The 26,983-nt window shown below is 44.7% G+C and overlaps 1 protein-coding gene across 1 annotated transcript; it reads right to left on the reverse strand.

Moving 5' to 3' along the window:
• Positions 1-1,080: 1,080 nt before the first annotated feature.
• On the reverse strand, positions 1,081-23,024 carry LOC308388740 (TBC1 domain family member 12-like). The gene is made up of 13 exons (XM_080869619.1): positions 21,575-23,024; positions 14,068-14,203; positions 9,120-9,253; positions 8,032-8,114; positions 7,814-7,931; positions 7,627-7,733; positions 7,136-7,219; positions 6,960-7,054; positions 6,644-6,715; positions 6,417-6,545; positions 6,142-6,251; positions 5,540-5,798; positions 1,081-5,457 (listed from the first exon to the last, which is right to left on the reverse strand). The coding sequence occupies exons 1-13, from the start codon at positions 22,702-22,704 to the stop codon at positions 5,386-5,388; spliced, it is 2,529 nt and encodes an 842-aa protein (XP_080725745.1). The 5' UTR covers positions 22,705-23,024; the 3' UTR covers positions 1,081-5,385.
• Positions 23,025-26,983: the final 3,959 nt, after the last annotated feature.

Genomic DNA, 26,983 nt, shown 5'->3' on the forward strand with positions numbered 1-26,983 from the left:
GTAGTCGTACCACTACAGGCTCTTATATTTTATAATTAACTCTGCATCAACTTTTGTTCTTCAGTTGCAACTACTCAATGAGAAAAGACTGTAAAGTCCTCAAAGTCGGCGAACATTTGAATTTATTTCAAAAAAACTGTAAAGAGGAAAGAGACGCGGGAGTTTGCTGAGATATTTATTTACACATTTAACTAGTGGCCATTATATGAAAAGATTTATTTTTTACAGTGTATTTACAGCACCTGTAAGGCATTATGGAACAAAAGAAAACTGTACATTAAAATATTAAAATCTGACAGTAAAACAGAAACAAGCTGAATGGATTTACATGAAAGTATAAAACAAGTTAAAAAGAAGGAATACGCTGAAGAGTCAGAGGGGACACTATCGAGTCTCATCTGAACGTTTGTTAGCAATCTGGAGTGATGTAATCAACCTGCTGAGGATTATGGGTAATGAAACTGCACAAACAACGTCTCTATTGCACTTTTGTTTCATTCAGCTCTGAATATTTAACTGCTTTTCACTTGCATATTTAACTTCCTTTATTTAAATCAAAACTAAATCCATTAATACAACTTTCCTCTGATTTGTTTTCACACATTTGTTTTGTGTTGAGTTAAAAATGACCAGAAGTTTCTATCGAGCCCAAAAACGTGAATGAGGTTGGATTCAGATCGTGTTCGGGACAACCTCGGCTGTCAGAATAATCATACGGAGATGTTACATGATGAATAAACACTTACATGGCAAAGCAAGAAGGGGGTGATTATCGGACATTTTGGAGAAAATTGCAAAAGCAGACAAAAGACATTAATAAAAATGTTTAAAATGTGGTTTCATTTTTAAAAGAACCAAAAGAATCGAGGGGCTGGGCGAATCCTGATGTAGTTTGAACATTAAAGTTGTAAATTTACAAGATAAAAACAAACAAAAACAAATACTTGTCATTGAATCTCAAACGAGAGGAATTAATGTAAAAGTAGAAGAAAAGTTCATTAACAGGCTTTGAGTGCAGCTTTGTTACTGAGTGTGTTTAAAGTGTAGAAAAAACAAGTTTGTCTTCAAAAAGTGCCTTTATTTAAAAAAAAAAAATTAGAAAACTGGAGTTTTTAATGTGTTCTTTGTTTGTTAAAAAGAAAATAAATAAAACAAAAACATCAAAAGTATTTTGGAGCGTTTGTCAAGAACTAATCTGAGAACAATGAGAAAAATAATTGTTAGAAATACAAACAGATTTTCAGTAAATCTGCTGGAAAACTCATCAAATTCTAAGGATGATGAATTCTGGACAGACCTGCTATAAATAAAGTTCCAGATTCAAATTTCAACACGCATTAACCTGGTGTTGCGTCTTCTGCAAAGTCTGACGATTTAAAATGGTCCAAAATATTTGTGAGCAGACGAATAATAACAGTAATAGTAACAACTAGAAATGAATGTTTTTACCTTTTGGGTGCTTCGCTTTGCTTCACTGTGAAAAAAACTAAATGCTGGATGATCGTGTGTTTAAAAATAATAAATCATGACTCTGTTTCCAGCCGTGTTTAATGAAGCGCTTCATTAACACTTTGGTCGAGTTTTATTTTGAAAGGCGGTGACACTTCCTGGGTTGTAAGGCTCGGTGGAAGGTAACAGACATTTTAAAGGGACGGTCTGTAGTTTTCCTGAAGGAAACACTAATTGCATTTTTAACTTTTTAAACATAATTTTTGCAGATGTTTTAATGAACACTGATCATAACTGTCTGTGGAGAATTCAGGTGTTACACAGGTGTGACGCTGACACAGTCACCAGAGAAGAAGAAGCAACAACCCTGAAGTTTGGAAACGACCTCCATCTTTACCACCTCAGAAATACTGATTAGCTGGTGCCTGTAAAGGACATGAACCATTTCCTCATCCAGGGATCTTCGTCGTCTCTGGTGAGTTTTCAGCTTTAAATGGAAAGAGTGGCGGCCTGTGCATTCGCTGCAGGCTGAGTGGAGACTTCCTCAGTAGTGCTTGTCGGTAGTTTGATGGTCATGGCGAGATGGCGGTTGCATTTATTTTGAGCCCTAAATCATTCACTGCTGATCGGTGCAGAGGACTATAGAGCGAGCTCTTTACAAAAACAAAGCTTCATTTTCTTGCTGCACTTCGTCTAACACCCACTAGGGGCTCCAACAGCAGCCGTAGACTCCCAGGTTAAAACATCGAACGTCACAGCAGAAACAAATGTTTACCGCCTGATACAAAGAATAGTTTATAGATCAGCAACTGATTAAAATTCACCTGTTGAGATTGCTTAACTTTATTATTACATCCATTAGATACCATCCATGAATTATATAAAAGTCTGGCAGCACAAAACAGAGTTCACTCTATAGTCCAGTATATTTTTGAAACACATTTTATCTTGATTTTATTTTTTGGCACATATTTCCATCATTGCCCGTCTCACAGGAGGTGGTGACCTCTGGCTGCCTTTAATCGGCTGTGCAAACACATCAGGCTGATGTAGTGAGTGGAAATCAAAGAAGTGTTTCCATGAGCTCAAGGAGCAACAAAGAGTGTAGAAACTTGTAGAGACGCTGCTGATCTGCTCATTATTGTAGCGCTGTTGTGTTTTTAGTGACGGCTGTGAGTGCGAAGCTTTGTTCAGTCAGTGTGTTGGTAACATCTGCATCCTCAGATTAGTGTTACTCTTCTGTGTAAAAAGTAATTAATATCCAAAAACAATCATTTTTCACTATAAATACCACAAACTCCTTTTCCTGTTATTTCAGGACGACGCTGTTGTGTTATGTTTGTTTGCTCTGGCAGACGGAACGACATGGAGGAGGTGGAGCAAAGGTGGTGACGGTGGGTTGCAAAGTGGCTTGCAGTTGCCTGTAGGCAGGCTAAAGCAGCAGTAACTCGATTTTTGAGCAGACTTTTGTTTTTGAAAGAAAACGAGTAATATAAGAAAAAATAAATAAAAATTGCTTTCATTATCCCGTTGGAGTGTTGGTGCGAGCAGCTTCAAACAGTCTAAAAGTCGGCAGAGAGTTTTCAGCCCGAGCGGCTGGAAGCAAGTTTTTTTCCCCTCTGGCATCTATGTAGACCAAACGGTTGATCCACAGAAAATCAGAACGTACGATCGAATTCATCCAAAACAAGAGATGACAAAGAAACACTGCAAATTTGAGAAGATGGCGACTTGGAGGATGTTTGCTTTAAAAGGAAATAATGTTTTCAAGGATCTTCTGGGAGTGAACAGCAACACCTCTGGTCTCGGTTTTAGGCCTCCGGGTTCAAACACGCTGCTTGCATACATGCAGCAGTTTCTTCTGTTAACTTCAGTCAAATTTTTTAGCTAAGTTTTAATAAACAAGCAAGAAATAATCTAATGCAAAGCCTATAAAAGCGTCATTTTTCAAGCCCGAACTACTAAAAGCTAAAGGCCGCGGCCGTAGAGCTGGAGGCCTCACTGTGGGGCTTAAATGCTGCGTGATAAAGTGCTCTGAATGGAAATCTGGATCTGGGAAACGCTGGCTTTAAAACCCCGATGGCCCCATTTGTCAGCACAAACATTTACATTCTACCCAAAATGGTTTTTGTGGATATTTTAAGCCAATTACGTCAAATACTAACACGAATGTCCTTCTAAATTCTTGCTTAAACACCAGCACTAATATTCCCACCTTTAGAATATATTTAGAAGTATTAAACACTTAAGTGGAATCATTATCTTAACGTTTAAAAAAAAAAAAAAAAAAACACTCTTTCATTAACTGCATCCTTTGTAATCACTTTCACCATCTGCTCGTCCTTAAAGGGCCAGTTCAGCCCTGGTTTCCTTCGAGTGACTGGTGAGAGCGCTCTAACTTCACAGATAAAGGCTGCCTTCTCTTGAACACGAATCGAATGAATGAGCCAGAAAACAGCAGGCTGTTGCTTCTTCCACCAAACGAGGGAGTTCAGGATCTTGTGCACAAGTGACGGGAACACGGAGCGTGAGGTGGAGAGAGTGCGGCGTCAGAAGGTGACGCTTTGAATTTGCCGTCAGCTCTCAGTCCCAGGAGCTCTGAGCGTCTGGTCAGGACTATCGTCTATAAGTGTTTTTCCAAAAATCATGACCGACTTAATCACAAAAATCCACAAAACCTGTGCGTGGGACCAGTGGACGAGTTTGAACGTAACAAAAGTCGAGCACAGCCGATCAGACGAGGCTCAGCGTTGATGTTAAAGGTTAGCACGGATGCCGTCCCTCTTTGCTCCGTGCTGCTCGGTTACAGCTTCCTGTCACACACTGCACTCTAGTGGTGGTTGCTAGGTAACATCTACAGGCTCTAATAAAACACATTAGACTGACTTTAATGAAGGGCAGCAGCGTCAAACCACATCGTTGGCCGGCTGACTTGGGAGTGTGGGCAGGTGATGTCACCTGTAGGTTGTTTGCTGATTGGTTCTGGTAAAATGACTGCTGTTCAGCGGGGCGCTAAGCTAACGGACCGACACGCGACAGATCGACGCTTCCTTCTGCACAGATCCTGAAACATGCTCACAGTGAGTTTGGGTACATGAATCCTTTTTTAAGGAAGGTGGTCTTGATTCCCAGAACGACAGAATTATATTAAAAATGCTTTTTGATTTTAGTTCTGAGAAGGCAGCAGATATCTCCCAAACTGGGCAGCTCCCACCAAAACTGGTGACAGAGAAGCAGCGAGTAAACTGCAACACTTTAGTTTTACTTCCACCCAAATCTCCCGTGTTGTGAGTTTGTTTTGCTAGCAGATTAAAGTAGTGCAGACTGCCGTCATTCTTGAAGCTAATATTACAACAAAAGCAGCAAAGTAAAAGAGTGTTTGTGAACTCGAACCACAAGGACTCACATTAATAAGTGAACCACAGAGGACATTTCTGAAGCCTTGAGAAACTCATTAGCACCTACAGTTAGATTTAGAGTCTTGGAGAATTACGCAGGGCGTGACGCTCAGTGTTAGCGCCGTCTCGACCTGGAGGAGCCAAACGATGGCCGAGTCGGACTGCTTTTAGGTTTTCTTCCCAGCCGCCTGTGACTCCCCAGCTGTGGAACACAATCTGTGAGAAATACTGACTGGCAGCTGAAGATCAGGAGTAACCGAACGCTTCTGGTCCCAGCAGAGGTTTCAGGAATCGCCGGAGCTGCCGCTTCCTTTCCCAAGACTGGTCAGCGGCTCCGCCCCCACCTCCACGGCTGCCTCGTCTTCACTTCAAGCTTCGTAGCTGAGCCCAGGACTGAGTTTAGCTTCAGGCTACGCAGCTTCAAGATACACAACTAGCCTCTGTGGTTGGCGTCAGCGGCGGCAGGGGGAGCTAGCGCGAGCTCCGACATCCCCGAAGCCAGACGTTAGTTTGAGTACAGCTGGAGTTAGCGTCGGGGTTAGCTTCTCAAAGCTGGACTCGTGTTTTTATCCGCCTCTTTATTTCCGTCCTTCATCAAGGCAGAAAACACCTGGAAGGAAACACACCTGTTAGCTTTTTTTCTGCGAGTGAGCTGCGCCGCCCTCGCCCTGCGCTCTGACCGTGAGCCTGACCTGAGCCCAGCGGCGGTTCCTGCTGATCATGTGCGTGCTGGCCATGGCGTTGAAGAGCGTGTGCGACTGCAGGTCCTCCGGCAGGCGCGTGAGGAACTGCGCGATGTGGATGAAGTCCATCTGCAGCAGGACTTCCTCGTACAGATGCAGGATGCCCAGACCCGTCCGGAATAAGCTCTCCTCGCCGTCCCGGCAAAAGACGTCCCACACCCGGCACGCCACGTCCAGAGGGAGTGACTTACTGTACAGAGTGAAGATCCTGCAGGGAGACAGACATGCTGAGTGAAATCTGCAGGCGTATGAAGATGAAACACCGGCATGGAAATATGCACCGCTTAAACCAAATCAACGCAAACAGCTTCTGCATGACTCTGTGGTGACCTGCAGTGACCTTTGTTACGTGGGTCACCTGCTCAACCAGGTGAGCTACATCCAAAGTCTTTTTTTTTTTTTTTTTTAAGACAAATGAACTTTAAGGCATTTTTAAGTCGATAAATCTTACTGACAATCTAATCTGTGTTAAACATCTAAAAGATTTGCTGTAAATTTATAACAGAAAAAAATCAGCTTGGCTGCTTTTTTCTTCAGTTGTATTAACTCACCAGTCAATCAGATAGAGGTCAGGGGTCAGGCTGTTGGTCTGGAAGTGGCTGAAGAGACGAGGAAGATTCTCCTCGAAGAAAATCTCAAAGGCTGCAAAATACTTCAACATCTGTCAGAAACGGAGAGAACAAAGAGGAAAAGGTTTTAAATGTTCACAGTGATTTGTGTAAAAGTAAAAATCTTTCACTTTTACTCACAAACCAACTCTGAGTTCTTCAGGAGGTTTCTGAGTTTTCCCTCCTCCCTCTTATGAAATATCACAAAGACTGCGTACCAGTTCATGGTCGACTCTGAAGAAGGCCATCTGACAGGGTTTATTGAGCAGGTTGGCAAAGGTGATGAAGGCCTCGGCCTCCTCCAGGTTGAGGATGAGCACAGCAGCGATGAAGGACATGCCCTGCACCTGAAAGTCCACAGACGCTTTGGTTTCGGATCAGTCTTAACGAGACACTGAATGATTTTTAAATATTTGGTAAGAGCTGCCATAATGCTTTTACTCACATAGCCAATGTCAGGCCTGTAACACGTGTAGGCACCCAGCACGCTGTGGAGGAGGTCGTGGTACGGACCGCCCTGCAGGAGGAAGACACAGCAGACATTCATGTGAGACACAGATGTGATTGACCTGCTGGCTGTTTGTTGCAGGCAGACTGAAGAACCTCGGGACAAAAACACCCACACAGACGTCACAAGTCCAAAAACAAATGTCTGAAAATCCGACCAAATTCTTTTCTCATCGTAGCAGAAATCAAACTGCTGCATTTGCTGCTGCAGTGCTGCAAACCTGAATGGTCCTCTGCCTGTTATCTGTGTTTACCTTCTGGAAGATGAAGAGCGAGGGGAAGGTTCTGGAGATGTCTAGTTTGATGAGATCCAGGCTGGACTCTCTGTCAGCCAGAGATGCTCCTCCATCTAACGGGAGAAACACACAGAAGTAGTTTTCAGTCGCTGAAACTGGAGCTGTGAGGGTCAAAGAGAGGAGGGGCGTCGTACCGCTCTCGCTGTCGTTCACCGAGCTGGTCTCGCTGTAACTCCTCCACTTCTCTTTGGCTCTGGAGAGGAAGATCTCATAGAGCTCTGCAGCGAGACAAACACCCATCAATCAGAAAATTAGACTCAATCAGCAACTTTTAAAGGTTAGAGTTTCAGTTTTTATGCAAATCCATCGTTTTGAATCTCTTTGAGCCTCAGTCACAGTTTTGTGTGCAGAACAATTTTTTACCATGCAATCAAAATTCTCGTTAGATTCATTAAAAGTGTGCAACGCCCAGCTGTGTTCTTCCCACTGTGCAAATGTTTGTGAACCAGAATCTAAACTGACTGTCTCTGCACGCCTCCATCTCTCCATATAAGAGAGCACAGATTAGGGTTCCTGTGGGACTCATGGTGGTTTAAATAAACAGCTGCAGTCACTGCAGCATTTAAAAATGTACTTAATATTTAACAGAAGTGTCAAAAGAGTGTCCAGGATCGCGTGTTTGTACCTGGTGTGATGTTCAGCTCGTTGCCGATAGCGAGGCTCCAAACTCTTCCTCTGACACTGGGGGGAAGGCCCTGCCACCACAGCTCTCTGACCCGCCTCGTTCCCTTCCTGCACACACACAATGCATTAAATAAACACAAGCACCCGCGCGCGCACGCACACACACACACACAGCGGTGGAGACGTACATGGAGTCCCAGTGAGGCAGGATCTCGGTGTTCCAGATGACCATGGCGTTGGAGATGCTGTCCTCCTGCCGGTGTCTCTCCTTCATCTGACGCTTCTTCCTCTGGGCTTCTTTCAGCTCTGAAGGAGACGCAACAGCACGAGCCAATCAAATCCAAGAACAGAACCAGCCAGTGACATCAGTGTGTGTGTGTGTGTGTGTGTGTGTGTGTGTGTGTACCTCTCCTCTTGGCTCCTGCCACCATCTCCTCGTACTCCAGCTTGTGTCTCTGAGTTTCCTCCGTAGATTTAGCCGGCAGGTTCCTGAAGGACAGACAGACGAGCTCTCAGCCAGCTGGAAAGCTTGTTGGGGTTTTCTGGTTTTACTTCCTGTCAGGTGATCACACACAGCGGCTCTGTCTCTCTGTGACAGTGACCTCATCCTGAAGTGTTTCTGCTGCGAGGATCGCCTCGCATCCCCCTCACTCAGGAAAAAACTCATTAATCTGACATTTTACACCAGTTTGACTCTAATGTAAAACTGTTAGCTCATCTTTGTTCACCACAGAGGGACAAAGAACAATAAAGACTGATATTAAACCTTTGATAAAAAGCTTCAGTGTTTTCACTGCATTGCACAGTCGAACCTCCGACTTCCACATACAGGGAGGAAAAATAGTCATGGAGGACCACGTGTGGTCTTCCAATGCAAATCCATATCCAAGCATGTGTTACTGATACACACACATGTATGTGATGGAAATATTCGGCCCTTTCATTTGCTTTTCACAAAAATAAAACATGTCATTCACTGACTCAGGTGTCTGTTTCTGCAGCTATGAAACATTGAAATATAACATTTTAATCTGCAAGTGCATTCAGCAACATTCTGCCAATAATAATAATAATAATAACAACAACCAGTTCCAGCTGGTTCCAGAGAATAAACACCAGCAGCAACTTGACTTCCCAACACCGCTGAGCCCAAAGTTGGAAACATTGAGTCAGAAGCTGCAGCTGAGGTGAGAAACAAACCAGCACCAATGCAGGCTGGTTTTCAAACACTCCAGAGTGTACTGGTAAAAAGATCGGCACCAGCACGGATACCCTACACCGCTCGGCTCACAGTTGGAACCATTGAGCTTAAACGTGGGAATAACACAAAATCCCCTGTTTGCAGATGCACTCGCTTCAGAAGTACACACATCAGCAGGTTTATGCCTTTTCCAACATCACAGCGTGTAATCTAGAACCAGCTGCAGTCTTTTCCACCACAGGCACAAAAGCACATTCTTAAAACTGCATTTTTAAAGCCACCACAGAACTTACGAAGGGCGATCCTCCAAGATGAGAGCCGTGGTGGAAAGAGGTTCAAACTCCAGGTTTTTCCGCCTCCCTGCAAGCAGGGGGCGCTGAGGACACGAGGGCACGCTGGAGTCCTTCATCGGCTCCTGCTGAGGAGACTAAAGAAAGAAACAGATATCATGTAGTACAGCATCGCTCTCAGAGGAATAATTACACCTGAACATCAACTCAACAGGGTGTTTTTGGCAGTTACACAAATTCAGAGCCGTCTCACATCTTTTTCAGTTCCCACGGTCCTCACTGAGCTGTGGGTGTTTAAAGTTTTATTTTCCTGAGCTGTAAAAGCGCCACCCAGAGAACATCATAAAAAGCCATTCCACCTTATACACAGATAAACATCTGCCTCCAGCTCAGTTTCATTCTTCTCTGAGACCCAAAAACTGCTTTTGCAAAGGTCTGATCATTTCAAGTGTCAGAGGGACAGGTCAGGCGAGCTTTGGAGACAAAGGTAGAGAAGCTGAGAGGGTTTGCACATGTGCAGAAGAGGGAGAGTGGATTTACAGGACAAAGGATGATGGAGCCGCCAAGCAGGAGGAAAGGAGGAAGAGCTCAGAGAAGATGGATGTGGTGAAGCAGGACATGCAGAGGGTTGGTAGCAGAGGAGGATGCTGGGATAGGGTGAGATGGAGGCACATGGTGGAGATCACTCTCCACTAATTGATCTTAGAACTGAAAAAGCTTCTTGGATGAGAGGTGGAAGAAACGTAAAGAAGGTGCTTTTCTTTCCACAATTCTCTCGAGTACAAACGGAAGTAAAAGCATCGTTTCTGAATTTAGTAAAAATGTTTGTAACAGATTATTTGCAGTTTCAGAATAAACAGAGCGTTCGTTCATCAGCTTAAGCACAGAGAATCACTCTGTGTGTGTGTGTGTGTGTGTGTGTGTGGCCCGTACAATAAACCGTTTATCCACAGGAGCAGGACAGCTGTGGGGTCAACAGAACAACACGTCTTTCATCAGCTGGTTTCAGGCGTGAATGCCGCCAGCAGAGGGAGACAGAGGTCGCCCTCTGAGGCTACTCTGTCATCAGATTCAACATGAAGTGAGAGTCATAAAAAGATACGCATCATGTGACCGTCCTGGTGATTTCCAAAGAGCCGAGATATAAAAACACGGAGCTGAGGAAACACTGACGTGAAACATGCTGCTCACCTTTCCTTTACATTACAGCAACGTGCATATTATGGTTTGTTAGACAGACTGTAAATAAAAGATGCATGCAGCCACAGTGACATCACACCCACTGGTTTGTGCCTCCACATTTAAAAGCATCCATGTTAGCAAGCAGAAGTGATGTATTTGGATGAGAGCGTTTACGTTAGCAGCTAGCTGGACTCTACAGAACTAAAAATGAAGAACTCAGACAGATAAGATCCTTCAACCTCCGCAAAGGTGATTTCCTAATTCTGCGATACTGACGATCAGGAGATCAGTGGGTCTGCAGCAGGTCGAGTGTCTGTGTGAGCACAGAAAAGCTCCACGTAATCATGGTATTTATGTCTGAGGAGAGTTTTTACGAGCAGTAAAAATCCAGATGCTGCAGAGCAGAGAGGAGCTGCATCTGCACACGTGTTTACCAGCTTGATGCTAACACTGTTAGCCTGCCTGTGTTTATGTACAACACGATGTCTGTAAAATGATGTAGTGTGCTGGGCAACATCCACACGTACACAGCCTGAAGCTGCGGAGGCAGATCAGAATCAGAATACTTTATTGATCCCTGGGGGAAATTATTTTTTGTTACAGTGCTCCATTTTAAACCAACATTAAGACAAGACAGACAATATGATAACTAAGAATAGTACAATATATACATATATATACATACATACATACATAAGTCACTCATAAATAAATAGCTGGAAAAGAAACATGTGTAGTTGTAGCAGCAAACAGTGTGTTAAGTGGATGCGTTGTACAGGGAGATGGCCACAGGCAGGAATGATTTCCTGTGTCGTTCAGTGGTGCTTTTCGGTAATCTCAGTCTCTCACTGAACGAGCTCCTGTGACTGACCAGCATGTCATGGAGTGGGTGGGAGGTGTTATCCAACATTGTCTTTATCTTGGACAGCATCCGCCTCTCCGACACCACCTTGAGGGAGTCCAGCTCCATCCCCACAACATTGCTGGCCTTACGGATTAGTTTATTAAGTCTGTTGGCATCTGCGACCCTCAGCCTGCTCCCCCAGCATGCAACAGCATACAGGATCGCACTGGCCACCACAGACTCATAGAAAATCCTCAGCATTTTCTGGCAGATGTTGAAGGACCTCAGTCGCCTCAAAAAATAGAGACGACTCTGGCCCTTCCTGTAAAGTGCTGTGGTGTTTTTAGCCCAGTCCAGTTTATTGTCAATGTGTACTCCAAGGTATTTATAGTCCTCCACAATGTCAACACTGACCCCCTGGATTGAAACAGGGGTCAAGTGTTTCCTGGTCTTCCTGAAGTCCACGATCAGTTCCTTGGTCTTTGCCACGTTGAGCTGCAGATGATTCTGCTCACACCACGTGACAAAGGAGTCGACCACAGCCCGGTACTCTGTCTCATCATCCCTGCTGATGCATCCAACCACCGCAGAGTCATCAGAAAACTTCTGAAGATGGCAGGTCTCTGTGCAGTGGCTGAAGTCTGTGGTGTAGAGGGTGAAGAGGAAGGGGGAGAGGACAGTCCCCTGTGGTGCCCCTGTTTTGCTGATCAGATGATGATCACACACACACACACGCAGACACACACCAGCCTCCTCCTCTAGTTGAGTTTAATTACACACATTATCACATCAATTTGCCGGATAAAAAACTACGTCACACTTGGCAGGATTTTCTTTGCTGCCACAGTAACATGGAGCATGACTGTGTGACCTCTGACCTTTGATTGGAGCCTTAAAGGTATTTTGCCAACAGCTGCTGGCCTCTACCCTCGCTCTGCTCACATGACGGCAGCAGCAGTCAGATGATTCATCGGGAAAAGAGTTGGCCAGATGTGGCCTGGCTCAGGCTAGCTGACACGTCAGACACAATGCTGCTGGAGGAGGAGGAGGAGGAGGAAGGCTGACTTCACTTAAACTGTTTCCTTTCAATAGTGCAGAAGGACAGCTCTGAAGCTGCCAAATGATGCTAACTGTTAACTGATGGTTTAATAATGGTTTGGCTCCTTAAATAAGACTCCAGTAAATCCAGCCCGGTGCAGCTCTGCAGTCTCTGTACCAGAAAGCAGGGAGACATTCACATTGCGACTGTCACAGTCTGCTGCGTGCTCCATAGCACAGATGTTGTTGGGACATCTTCCTGCTGCAGCGATATTTCAGACAATAGTGTGTTTGTCCAGCTCGGTGGAAACAGTCCTGGCTTTCAGGTTTGGCTGTTTCCTGTTTCAGTGTAAATGGTAAACGGACTGGTTCTTAAATAGCACTTTTCTACTCTTCTGAGCACTCAAAGCGCTTTACATAACTTGTTCATTCACCCAGTCACACCCATTCGCACAAGCACATTTTTTGCTTTCTCACTAACATTCACACACACATTCATACTCCGATGGATGGATCGGAGAGCAATTTGGGGTTAGTATCTTGCCCAAGGATATTTGTCATGCAGACTAGGAATCAAACCACCAACCTGCTCTACCGCCTGAGCTACAGCCACCCCAAAGTGTCACAATGGCTTCATGCACAAAGCCAGATCCCACAGAGAAAGTGCTTTCCCACTTTGGTTTGGTAGAACGTGCATGAAAAAGCTTTGCAACCTGTGGTAAACAAGCCGGAGCAAAAACTCCATCCAGCATCGACTGGACTTTAGCGTAGCTGCATGGGAGGAAAAACCCCAGCAGGTGTTCCAGTTAAAGATCTCTGAATGTGACTGCTGAGAGCTGTTTCACAGCTTCTTCAATGTAAACAAAATAAAAAAGTTTAACTTTGCTCAAGTGCATAAATAAAGCAGAAAGTGCATGGGATGGGACTGCAGGCGCAGTGTTCATGGCTCTATTTTCCAACAGCAAGCAGGCAGCAACCCCCAGGACAGCTCCAGAGTGCAGTTCCTCTAACATCCACTAGGGGCTGGCTCCAGAAGTCCTGCAAAGAAACTGTTCTGGTCTCTATAGGTGACTTCTGCTTAATAACAACTGTACTGAGGGTACGGTTATATCTCACCTGTTTAAACTGCATTACAGCTAAAAGTTTGCATTATTAGGGGGTGTGGCCTCTTTGACTAACAGGTGGGTATAGCTGCTAGCTGCCTGCTAGACTTTACCACAGCTAATTCGCAGGTGAGTTGCAGCACTTTGCAGTCTGTTTACGTTTATAAATTGGATGTCAGTTATTTGCAGATGATTAGTTCTTACCTCACAGTGTGAAGCTTATTTCCCCTCTCTGTGCTGGAGGCAACATTTACATGAAGACATTCAGAATTCACTGACGAGGCTTCAAACTCTGACTTGAACATGAACACGTACAGTCTGCAGCCTGCCCTGAGAAAATGAAGTGCTCGTGTTCCCACAACGCAAACGGTTCAGAAAAACGTAAAATCTCAATAACTGATGAAGAAAAGGTGCCGACAGAAGGAAAGAGGACAACTGAGTTTGCAGGTGGACACAGCTGGGTGTGCTTTAAAATAATCAGCGTTTTTGTTAAGACCTCGAGTGGACATGGAGGACACACAGCGAGTAACGCTGAAAGCAAACAGAGCCTTTATTGTGCCTGCGGAGCTCGTTTAACGCCTCGCCCGCAGTTTCTGAGTCCTAAGGCTTCTACCTTCCACTGTTTATCTGATTTTCCAACATAGCAGCTCATGTTTCTGCTCAGATGATTCACCCAGGAGAGTTTCATGCCCTTATAAAGGACCGACTGTGGCTGGGAGCAGATTAAACACCCTGGGCGGAGGAGGATGATGATGATATGATTGTGTGTGTTTAAAGAGCCAACCTGCTCCGCGGTCGGCGTGGAGGCGAGGTCTTTGCTCGTATCGCCTTCTCTGGCTGCTGTCTTGCCAAACAGTCGCCACCCTGCTGAGCTGTGAGATGTCGCTTTGGGCTCTTTGGGTTTCCTAGAAAACAGGCTCCTGAAAGAGAGCACAGACTGAGCTTAGCAAACATGTATCAGAGTCAACAGGAAGGAAATAAACTTCATCTCTCAAAATCATATGAAGGACAAGCAAAATGTTACAAATAAAACTTCTCTTCATTATTAAGTATAAGAGTTTTTATGCATTAGCTGATGTATTTTAATAAACTTATAAAATGTTACAGATTTTCTTATTATTATTAACTTGTGTATAAACTCGTTTTATTTCACTTCCCTAATTTACAGTTTTGACCTCGTATTTTTGTGTATTTTCTTGTTTGTTTCTTTGCTTATTTCTGCTTCATTTTGCAAATTCAAAGGGTGACAAGAGGTCAGAGTGTTGCCTCGACGACAGAGATGGTGTCTTCTAATCAGGAGGGAAAATAAATGAATGAATAAAATTAACTTTACATTTGATGCCTTTTGATCGACTCTACAGTTTCCTTTACAGTTTTATTTAGTAATTGTAATCATTTTATACATTTCACTAATCTACCTTAGAAACTAATAAAATGAATCATCACTAATATTAAACACAAAAGTAAAACATCATTAATGTAAATTGTGACATTGCTTCTGTACCTATTTACCTTTTTCATTAATTGTTTATTTATTCGTTTTAGCTCCACACTAATCTGATGACCTGTTCAGGGTGTGCACTGCTTTATGCGATGGGCTCCATAAATCAGTCAGAAGGAATCCTGGTATCGAACATAGATAAAAAGGAGACCTTTCATTTGCTCTAACTTGTCCTGAGCAGCACCTGCTCCGCATGTTGATATGAGTCTTGAAAGCTGGCACCGTTTGAAATAATCAGAAACCAGATCAAACATGCAGACTATCGATGCTGCTTTCTGCTCCGCTGCATCTGACAGATCCCATCATAGCGACGCTCCACGTTAGCCAGACTTTGGCTTTAGATTGTGAAGTTTAGTTTTTAACTGAGCATTAATATTTTTCAGCACTGAAAACTTAATGTGCTGTAATTATGAAGTCATGAATATAAACAAACTGCACCCCCTACATATCTGAGGGCCTGTAACTGTGCAGATATTCATGAAGGTCAGATTCTGCATGGCGTCATTAAATGTACTAAAGTCAGTGTATAAAACTCTGCTCATCCTCACACAGGTTACATGGTCAGTGTCCCTCTGACCTCCTTCAGTGTGCTGATAAAACGTCTTCCCCTTAAAGAGATTCCTGTAAGCGTTCCCTATCACTCAGACATTTCAACACACTGGCAGGTTCCCATTTCATTAGAAGTCCAGCCATCTGTGAAGAATGTAAACTCTGGTCAGAAAAGCTGCAGAGGCCGATTTCAGTTCCTCAAACAAACGAGGAAAGACACGCAGCAAAGACGTAATGCGGTAAATGCTGCAGCTACAGCAGTTTTTTAAGATGATGCCAAAGGAAAAAAGACTGTTTAGGAAAAGCTGCCATATCGACAGTTTTCATTGGGAGAGTCTGCTGGTCAGCCGGCGGGAAGAGAACAAACAGACACAGATATGCATGGGAGCCGGCTCCGAAGAGACGGCAGAGCAAATATTATCCCACCTCGCGCTCTGCAGGTCAAGTTTGTTCACAGCTTCAAAGACCCACACGCTGCATCTGCTGCAGCTCAGCTGTCTGTGCACCACTGCAGCAGCTGAAAAGAATAAGCGGAGCCACAATCGCCGTGTCCCTACACTTTCATTCACTTTGATTACAGAAAACTTGGCTCTTACTCCCTCAGCTGAGATAAATGCTATTGCTGAAGCGTCTGTGGCTCATTCAAAACTTTCAGTCATTTAAAAGGTAATAGAAGGTAATTGTAGACTTAAGTGTAATTAAAACTAGACTATTTTCTTCTCGGTGTAAGCGACAGTGTTTTAGCAGTTCTGTGAAATAAAATCCTTGTTTTTATTATTTTAATGCCAAAATGACAGATAAACACAACTTTATAACTGATGGAAAAACTCCACTATCACACTGATGTCAGTTTTAAAACCAAACAAACTCGTAGATGCTGACAGACTTTGGTTAAAAACTGAACTGTGTGTTGATCTTCTTCCTCTCTTGCGGCTGCAGTTGTAACAAGTGAGAGAAACTCCAGAAATAGAAAAAGGAGAAGTTGCTTTCTCACTAACAGCAGAGGCTCTTTATCTGAGCAACAATGTGACTCTGGTGTAATTACAGAAGAAAGATCACAAACACAAAGAAAGTGAAATGTTCATTCACAGCGTCCTGCCAGGATTCTCCAAACCGCCGAGGAGTGCGCACATTAATCATGCAGAAGAAGAAATGCAGCAGGTTAGACTGTCACTGCTCCTTCCTCAGAAGAACAGCTGACGCGTAGCTTTGTGCTGGTTACATCAAACTGTCCCTCAGATCAGAAGCCTCGTTTAAAGCTGTGGCTGCTGTGACGTTCAGCCTCTGTGGGTGTTTATGTGTGATAAGACCTAACCTCAGTGTTTCACACACAAACTTCAGTAGTGGGAGCCATTCAAGTATCAATTTGTGCTTATTTTGACAGAAATAATCCCAGACTCTTGACTTCCTGTTCCACAGGGCGCTCTCCCGAGCTTGTCCTGACTGATGTAGAAGTCAGAGGCTGTAGAAGAGAATTCAGTAAATTGTGGGGTAAACATTATTCTGAGACAAACCTAACCGAGCAGTTTTTGTAGCGTAAGCTTTGCTCTGTTCTGTTGATCTGCTGCAAGCTGCAGCCTGAAGCAGATGGCCTGGATGTGCTGGGAGTCACTGACGGGAGGCGCAGCTGTTTATCATCTATTATCTATTCCTGCAAAAGTATACGAGGGTCTTTTTATGACTTTGTTTTTAAAAGACACCGTGCTGCCATCACAAATAGAGCGCAACTCTGTGTGAAACACTGAGGCTGCACTACACACTGCATTAATAATTAACTGCAGAGGTGAGCACATCTAACAAAGACCTTAAATAATTAAAGGCTGGTTCGGTGTTATTCCAACAGCTGATTAGAAGCAGGACGTGAGCACAAAGCTGTGCATGTTCAGAGCTGCAGTTCCACTTGTTGTTTAATCTTGGGCTCTTTCATAGTTTAAATGAATCTTTCATTTAAGCCATCTTTCTTCTGATTGGCTGCCCCTCACAAACAGAAGGTTTGAGTGGGAAAACACCAACTAAAACTGACCCAGACGCACGTGTACATAAGCTTAACTTTAACATCCACCTCTGGAAGAGGAGGTGGGTGACAGGAAATAAGGAACAGCACAGGTCCACTTTAAAGTAGCACTGCTGCCTGTATGTGACCCTGGCTGACCTGCCTGAGCTCTGTGGGCCACACAGCCAGAGTGGAGTTTTTCCAGCCGGGCTGTTTTCCCCTTGGCCTTCCTCCTCCGTCTGTCTGGATTTCCTCTGAGACGCTGTGACATTCAAGCCAGCTGCAGGGCTCGCATCCAACCCAAAAAACCAGCCCAGACCCAGATGCAGATTTAACAAACATAAATTTTCCTGCACCTGCCAGTCGGGGACTGTTTTACTACTTCATTAGTCAAACAGAGAAAAATCCAACGCTCAAGTTTCTGAATGCGACCAAACTTTAGGGAAACTCTCTGCTGCTGCATTTCTCTCTTTTTCACTTCCTTGTGTGGCTCAGAGGAACGTTGGAGCTCTTCCAGTAACTATCAACGTAATATAACATCTTTATTCTGCTGCTGGAGTCACTGTTCAAGTCACGAGGGAGGAAATCATGCAGTCAGTTCAGGATGAAACAAAGCAATCCTCCTTTACAGCACAATAAAAACAGGAAACCGAACTTCACCTGCAGCCTTATCTGCTCAAAGCAATTATAAGTAACTGTAGAAGGCAAATATCTGCAGCATATTAAATCATGTGAACTGAGTGCAGCCTCGTGCCCCCAGAGATTCAATTCCACGGTTATCATTCTGATGTTTCAGCCTGCTCTCGTGGAAAAATGCAGAATAGTGATGGAAAATGATCCCATCTGTTCATGCATGCAAAATGTCCTGGTGCTTTTTTTCCTAAAATCACAAACAATCAGAGTAGTTTCGGCACCAGAACTTCAATAAATACTGAATTAGTGCATCTTAGTGTTAAAGTCATATGAAGCAGAGATGATGTGTTCTGTGTGGGACTGTGGTCTCTGGTGTGAGGGGCAGAGTGGACGGCTGGTTTCAATGAGTCACACCGGTCGATGAACAACAACAAAAAGCCACGATGATTGTTTTTGCCATTTACAGACGACTTCAAGCAAATATGAACTCAACGTGGAGCAGCAATGGTCATGATTTCAGATCATAACCCTAAAGCACCAACACTGAAGTGAGGTTAGCTGTTCCAACAGGAGAGACAAATGAAGCCAAAGAGAACGACGGCACTCACAAAGTTCAGCAAAACAAACTAAAACTGGGCTGTTAGATAAACCGAGCCATGTCCCGGAGCGCCCGGCGGGTTTCCACCGCTGCCGAGGATCGTTTGACTAACGAGGTTATGGATGAGCACATATCCGCCAGCAGATCAATCTCCAACCTTGAGACTTCAAGTTTGCTTTCTGTTTGGGTGCTCTGGGTTAATCATCAGTTACCGACAGAGCGTCTCTTCTGTACTCTCAAACAGATACTGCGCACACCTGCATCCACACTTCCTGGCTCTGACTGAGCAGTAATCAATGAGCGCGGCACCAGACCACACCGAGCATGATTAAAATCAGCAGGGCTCAGCATCGGGACCAAATTAGCAGGGTCTGGATGTCCTAACCACCTGCGGTGTTGTGGTTACAGCGGACAAACAAGAAAACTGACTCCAGACCAAATCTAATCAGTCGAATGACAAAAAACGGACCGCATTTCAGGCAAAGATACAAACTTAGACGTTCTCAGCTCTGAACAAACAGCCCTTCAGCTATCAGCCTGCAGGAGGCCGCTGCTTTCAGGTCCTCACCCAACCTGCTCTCCTCTGATTTCTGAGAAGGCCCTGTGTGCTTCCTGTTGAACTGCAGACAATCTGATACATGTAATCGTTTCTTGTCTGAAGACCGACTCCAACAACTGAGGAATTCTGTCAAGTATTTGACCGGAAATTTGACTTTTAATGCAAAGCACGAGTGTGTACTTCCAGCTGTTACAAAACAGGAAGAGATGCACTACAATAAAAAAGACTGCACATAGCAGGAGTAGGTGATAAGGACCAGAACAGAATACAGAACATAGAGTGGGACTTTACAAACAGCTGACTGAAATAAAATGCAAAAAAAAAATGAATTCAGTGTTCGTATGCTGCATTTTTAAACGTGGATGCTGCGTTTTCAGTGCTTCACTCTGACGAGGATGTGAAGCCATCACATTCCACCAGACTCCATTCACAAAAACGGGAATTTTACCTCCAAAAATGTGTGAGATTGTTGTCTAATCGCCTTTGGTTTTTAAAACAAACAAACTCTTGTTTCCTGTGAAATAAAATGATCATTTTTTGTCAGGAGTCTGGTAGAGCTGAAAAGAACGACTCCTTTCCCAGCACGCCATTTCTGCAAATTAACTCTCTTTGTTGCTTTATTCAAAAGTTTAACATTTAATCAACATATACCTTCAAACTTTGACTTATTACTTATCGCAGGACCAGTGCCGTCTCCCTTTAAGAGAAGACGGACAACACTTTACGTCATGCAACATAAAACCGCATTATCTGATTTTATATCTCATTTGAAATGTCGTGTTTAGTCCCGTCAGCTAACATTATCCAGTCCAACAACAGGAGGTTACTTGTATATTTGCTAAGAGGGTCTGTGTGGCGTGTATGGGAAATGACGCCATCAATCTGTCATCTCAAAACGAGACAAAGCAGGAGGAGGGCGTTTCCCCCTGTTTCATTGGGAATATGGAGAGCGCCCACTTCCCTCGGCCTGGGGCTCATGCAATCATTGAAGATCTACTCGACTCTTTCTTGGAACAACAAGAACCAAATTAAAATGACCAAAGAACGGCCATCTTGGTTTGAATAAATAAAAGACCGAAACAAAGCAATCAAATTCAGGATGCACTCAATAGCAGGCTCATAATGGACCAACAGGTGGAGATAACACAGATTCACACAGGTTATGAACTAGCGTTGCTTTTTAGCACCAACACTGTAGGAGTGAAACCTCAAAGGTCACTGAGTCACTGCCCTGTTTATGTGGCAAAGAGTGAGAGGGAGACAGCGCTGTCCCTGCATCAGGACAGCAGCAAAATCATCACAAAGTCATCAACAATCTGAAAATAATCCAGTAACCCACAGCTCAAATCTCTCCAGCTTTGCTCTTATATGTTTGGAGGTTTTGTACATTAAGAGCTAAAGCTTAGTAATTCAGCCTCTCCTTCATTTATTCACCTTCTCTTTTGCTTCAGCGTGACTCGCTTCTTTGGTTAAAAAGGGGAAACGTGTTCCTGTGTTGCTGCTCTGTTGCCTTAATTCTAGCACAGAGGCTAAAAAGCTCCATCTAAAGAGCCCAGACTCTGTTTCAAAGCCTTTTAGTTCAACCACCTGTGCGTGTGGGGTTTATTCAAAGTCGATGTGACACGTCTAATAATCAGCTTTTCAGGAACTGAGAGCATGTAATCTCATTCGTGCCTGATCAGCACACAGTCACAGCATCTGGGCAGCTGCACGGTGGTTACACGGCGTGATCAATCGCCTCTAATGGCTGAAACCGCTCCGGGAAAAGAGCAAAGGGAGCGGTGAAGCCCCGGGGAAAGAGGCAGCTCTGAGTCGATGCTCGCTGATGCCTGCTGTGTCACACATACAGAACTGAGATGTGATTAACGTGCAGGATTTTACAGTGTTACAGGCCCCAGACAGCAGCTCTGAGAGGTCGTCTGTTTAATACAATAAGTGACCTTTAATGTGGAAAGGTGGAGCGAGAAGAGTAGGCGGAGACAGCTGCTGGATGCAAGGATGCATCTTCATCACCGAGCATTTAAATCTGTACATCATGAGCTTTATTTCCTAAAATCTGCATTTGGAAGCACAAATTAATAAAAGTGTGTTTTATATTTTTCAGCCTTATGTTGTTTATTTCCATGAATCTTAAGGACAGATAAGTAAATAAAAGAAGGTATTTCCTATATGGAAAATGTATTTTAATAACGCTAACTAAAGTCCAATCAGCTTTTAAATCTTTATTTTTTTCTGTTTTATTCTTTAAATTATGAGCTTCTTTACTAAAATAATTGAGCCTGGATTGACTGAGAATTAAAACCTTGTATTTTATCCTTTTCAGTTGTCTTCGTGTTGTTTACTTATATTTTAATACAGTAGTAAGACTAAAGCCTTAAGACCATACGAGGAGGGAGGGGGTCCTTGGGAGTTAGCACGTGCACTCTTTATTGCCCCGCAGACCACGTGATCATTTTACCTGGTGAAGAAATCTGCGATGCCGAACCTCTTTGGCATCTGCTTGGGGTCCGAGCTGTCCTGGTTCAGGTCCGGGAGCGTGTCCGGAGCGCTCTGCCGGCGACCCGCCTCCAAAACGCCCCTCAGGTCTTCGTCGTACCCTTCAAAATAAAAGCCCCCATCCTCCTCATCCTCTGGGGACAGCGGGGTGGCGTCACAGCTGAGGGACACGGCCACGTTGGGGTTAGTCCTCAGACTCTGCGGCCTGACGGGAGGTGAGCTGGGGTCACTGAAACCCTCCTCATCGTCCTCCACCTCCTCTTCATCCCTGGTGTTGCGCTCAGAGAGCGGGCTGCCACTGGATGAAGGGCAGGAAGAGGGGGATTTGGCACTTAATCCAGGGGACCCTACCCTCTTCTCATGCCTAGACTTCGATTTAAACTGACAGTCAGGGGTGTTTTCAGGTGAGCAGCCCGAGTCCAGGTCCTGGTCATGTGTGTGGAAACCCCCGTTGGCCACTTTCACTTCTTCACAGTCGCAAACGCAAAGCTGCTGGGTGGGAAATAACCCTGCCTCCCCCTCACAGCTGTCGGCAGCCCCGTTGGGCATGTTTACCCCCGCGGTGCAGGCGCAGTTCCGCCGGTGCTCCCTCACCGCGCATACCAGCTCATGGCCGGGCAGAGCAGTCCTGATACACCCGCCTCCTGTGGCCTCTCCCCCCGGGCTAACACAGTCTGAGTCCCGGGCTTCTTCTTTGCTGTCCCCCCGCATCTTCTCCACTGAGAACACAGCTGGACAGGAAGCAGCTGTGGTGCCCTCAAGGCCAAGCCCTCCTCCTACTTCCAACTCGACCACCGACAGCTCCTCCTCAGTGAACCCGTTCAGGCCACTGTGGTCCCCGCAGACCCCTGAAACCTGGCCGGGGAACAGCCTCTCCAGCATTATCTTCCCTTTCAAGGAGGCGTCAGTGTTTACATCCCTGCCGAGGCCGGTGAAAGCCTTCCCAGCGTCTTGCACCGCGCTGACCCCGGCTAGCAGCGCGATGCTGCGGTCTCTGAGTGCTGATTTCCCCGCTCCGCCACCTCTTTCTCCCTCTTCGTTCTCGTTCAAGTCGACTCCGAACGACCCTCCGTTCTCCCTCACAGTCTCCATGACTTCTCAGTCCGCCAAGCGAGCCTCTGCCGCGGGCGTAAGTTCCTGCAACGAGTCCCCCTGCCCGGTGGGCCGAGCTCCGCAGCAGCAGGTTTTGTTGTTCTTGGAGGAAGGGGCTACCTGCATTTTCAGAGCCGGTTTAACGCTACCTGACACACACCCGGCGCAACATTTCCGTCTCAGGTGTTTAATGCAGACAAAGGAACGCTTCACGGCCGCTTTCTTGCGTCGCCACCGGGCAGAAGATTAATTAAATCCCCCAACTGTTAGCTAGTCGCAGCAGCAGTGGCATCCCGGCCACAGTCCAGCGCCATCTTGAAAATTCCCCAACAATGACGTCATTCACCACAACTGTGTTTTGATTCGCTGAAGAGGTTTACAGTGACACCCTGTGGTCAATCTGTGTAACTGCACCTCAAACCTTTGTTGACCCCATTAAAAAAAGGCACACAAACACTCAAACAAACTCAGAGTTATTACAGTTAACGAATACTAATCTGAAGACTAGACTGGAAAACATTTAGTTCAATTTTTGTTTATATAGCATTAAATCACAACAACAACTGTCTCAAGACACAGTATGTTGTAAGGTAAGACGTTATATTAATACAAAGATGGAGAAACCCTGTAATCAGATGATCACCATTTGAGCAAGCGCCTGGCAGAACTATGCTCTGTGTGCTTTTAACAATCTAGAAAAAAAACTGAAATTATACTATTCGAGAAATCACCTGAGCTTTTGTCATTGTGGTCAAATTTATCAAGCCAGAAATCACAAGGAGGATCCAGTCCTGACAAATACACTCAGCATTACTCACACAAACTAAATGTTTTGGAACAATAAAAACTAAACTGATATGAGCAACTAACTGAAACAAAAATAATAATTCAAAATGAAGTAAAACTAATGAAAAAAATCAAAACTACAATGATGCTGTCCTGATCTTTCATAGTTCATCAGTCAAATCTGATTGTTTATCCTTAATGTCTGCTGGCATATTGACCAGGTCACTCTTGCAGAGAGATCAAACTTTATTCTTAAGTTTTATTCAGGGTAGCGCAGGTCAAAGAGATTCACAGATAAGATGGCAGAAAAAAGTAATTAAAAAATATAAAAAGCCTGAAAAAGATCAGCGTTTGAAGACTGATATTTGATATCTGACACATGATTAACACTGAAAATGAAGCAAAAACTTGCATTTCCTTTTCAAACTCTGGGTTTTGCTGCCCCAAGCCATCGCAGGTCCCCAGAGATATCATAAGGCTGGATTTAGAAGAGAGGCCTGTTTATTCTCTGTGGAAAACGTTATTGATGGATTCGCTCTCTTTCTCACTACCTGGGACTCTACACCGTATTGTTGATCTCCACTGAATACACAAATGTGACAGCTGTAGTCATGTTCCTGATCTTCAGCAGTGGATCAGTGTTCAGGTGTGAACGGCCGCTAAATCTGCTAAAATATACAAGGTCAATGGCGTCTTCCATCCACTCAGCCAGGAAAAATGCTGCACAGGAAACCAGAGAATGTGCTATCTTTACCTTCAATCAGGAAACACTGGCTGCAAAGACAGACTGGCCCAACCGCTCTGCATAACCTCCTGCTCTTTCACTCTGACAGTAACCTGTTAACCTCCCACAGCTCATCAGTGAAACACTCACAGAACCATGAATGAGGGCTGTTGGTCAAAACCATGTTTGGGGATTCTGGGGGAATCCGTTTTCTTTTAGTGCTTTGGAGTGCTGTGCAAAAGTCTTGAGCCAAAGATAACACACTTTGAGATAAAATAACACTTTTGCACCAACACACATTTACAAAGGTGTGCACCACGTTGTTAAAAAATCTGAGGAAACTGGACAAAAGAAGAAGTGTGAGGTCTAAAAACTTTCTACAGCAGATGAGCAGCGAAGGTCACGTCTTTCAGAAAGAGGAAAGCATCCAGCAAAGACCTGACACAGGACCTGAGAGACTTAGAGCAAAATTTGGGTAGCTGGACCACAAAGGTGCAAAAGTAAAGAAGAGAAAACGTATATGTGAGTGAACTATACACATGGTGTATGTGTAAGAAACACTGAAACAGAAACATTGTGGGGCTGCATACAAGGGCAGTTATATAATAAATAAATAAATAAGTCCAGTGAGGGGAGTGGACAGCATCTCTGCACTTCTGATGACCCTCTGTAGGCTCGCTGTTGTGCAACCAGCGTACCGCACAGGGATGGCGTGCACCAGCATGCTCTCGATAGTGGCACGGCAGAAGGACAGGAGGTCAGTCTGCAGCCTGTTCCATCTCAGGACCCTCAGAAAATGGAGGCGCTGCTGGGCTTTCATCACCAGGGCTCATGTGTTTGTGGACCAAGATCGGTCCTCAGATATGTGGGTGCCGAGGAACTTAGAGGAGGACACCCTCTCCACACAGTCACCTTTCATGGAGAGGGGAGGGGGATCAGTTCTTGTTCTGCAGAAGTCCATGACCACTTCCTTGGTTTTCTTGGTGTTTAGGGTGAGGTTATTGTAGTTACACCAATCTGACAGCCGCTGGATCTCATCTCTGTAGGCGGTGTCATCATCGTTGGTGATGAGAGGATCCAGTGAAGGACGGCTGTCAACTGGACCGAAGATCAGAGGAACAGGTCTGACGGAGAGATGAACCCACATCTGACGTGTTTGGCTCAGATTATAGTCAGTATGGCTGTTGGAGATATGAATTATTAACACAGAAAGTTCCATCATATTTTGATCTGCCATACAATACCAGCAGCTTCCTGTTCCAGCAAACACACTTCAGTGCAGTGAAAGCACACGTGGATATAATAACACACCGCAGGACACCAACAGTCATGGAAGGGCCTCCACAGAGCCGACCTCAGCCTGACTGAAGCAGTGTGGGATCATCCTGACAGGGACCAGAACAAAGAAGAAGCCTGGAGACGTCATCCCGAGGATGCTGACAGAGCTGCTCACAACAAAGATTCAGTTTCAAGCTTGTTAGAGTTGTACAAACTCGTTCACCTTGTGTGCTGCACTTCTGCGTTTGTACATTTCACTGAATCATTGCAGCATTTTCAAATTTTGACTCAATCATAGTATTTTTTCTGCTTTGTATCACAGTTATTTGGTACTTCTCGGTTTTGTTTTTCAGTTTTAATTCAAATAAATTCTGAAAAACACAACAGACTCGTACTTGGAGGATGCAGAGCTGTAACTAAGCTGCAGTCTGCAGTGAGAGCAGCACCAGCTTTGCTTCCTTTCTGTTCTTCTGCGTCTGTATGCATCTTTATATTTTGCAAACATTTCTGGTTTTTATTTGTTTGAAATTGTTTCTAAATTGTTTTTCATTGATTTAAATACTGTGTTTTGCCAGTGAAGCTTTTTGTACCTGTATGTGTGATCTGGGCCACACAAATAAAACTCTAGAGTGGAGCTGTTCTCTCTGTGGACACTGCTGCTGCAGGAGAGGACACTGTGTATAACAGCTGACTCCTTGATGAAGCCACACCAAGCTGTTACAACAGAAACCCAAGCTTGTAAAACAACCACAGCAAACAGACTTTATCTGATAACTATTTTGCTTTAAAAAGTAAAATATTCACTTTTATCTACAGCAGGAAATTAAGGCGGTGGTTCAGCTTCAGCTGTGTGTGTTTCTGCATTTACGAAGAGTCTTTCGTTTGTCCACAAACACACAGCCGCCCAACACGGAGCCAGGATCGCCAAGGATCTCATCACAGCCCCTGAAAGTGTGACACAGAGTCCACAGCCGGGGTTTTCTCCTGGTAGAGCGGATTATCGATGGGCTCGCTGTCGCTCTCACTCACCAGGTTCTTCATCCTGCAGGAGAAAGTTTTCACACGCTGTTTCCTCATTATTGAGGATCTCCATCTTCTTTCCTGACTGCTCCCACTCTCCATCATCCTTCTTCCAGAAGTACTCAACAGGCCCATTTTGATCAGCGTCTCCATCACAGCTCAGTCCTCTGAGTTCACGCGACACGCTGGCGGCTGCACGCTCACCTCAGGCTGGGGCACATCTTTGATCTCCACAGTCTGATAAACCAACACTGGACCTGGTTGTTGATCTCCACTGAATACACTCCAGTATCCGCTGCAGTCATGTTGTGGATTTCCAACACCCCGGTGGTCGTGTTCAGGTCTGAGCGGCCTTTAAATCTGCTTTAATATCTCAGAGGAATCGAGCCTTTCACCCACTCAGCCAGCAGGTTTTTACCGTAGGCCCAGGCAGGACTGAGGACCAGTGTGCCACCAACCTTGAAGTATGAG

This window comes from Rhamphochromis sp. 'chilingali' (genome assembly GCF_963969265.1).
Source record: "Rhamphochromis sp. 'chilingali' genome assembly, chromosome: 20".
Classification (NCBI taxonomy): domain Eukaryota; kingdom Metazoa; phylum Chordata; class Actinopteri; order Cichliformes; family Cichlidae; genus Rhamphochromis; species Rhamphochromis sp. 'chilingali'.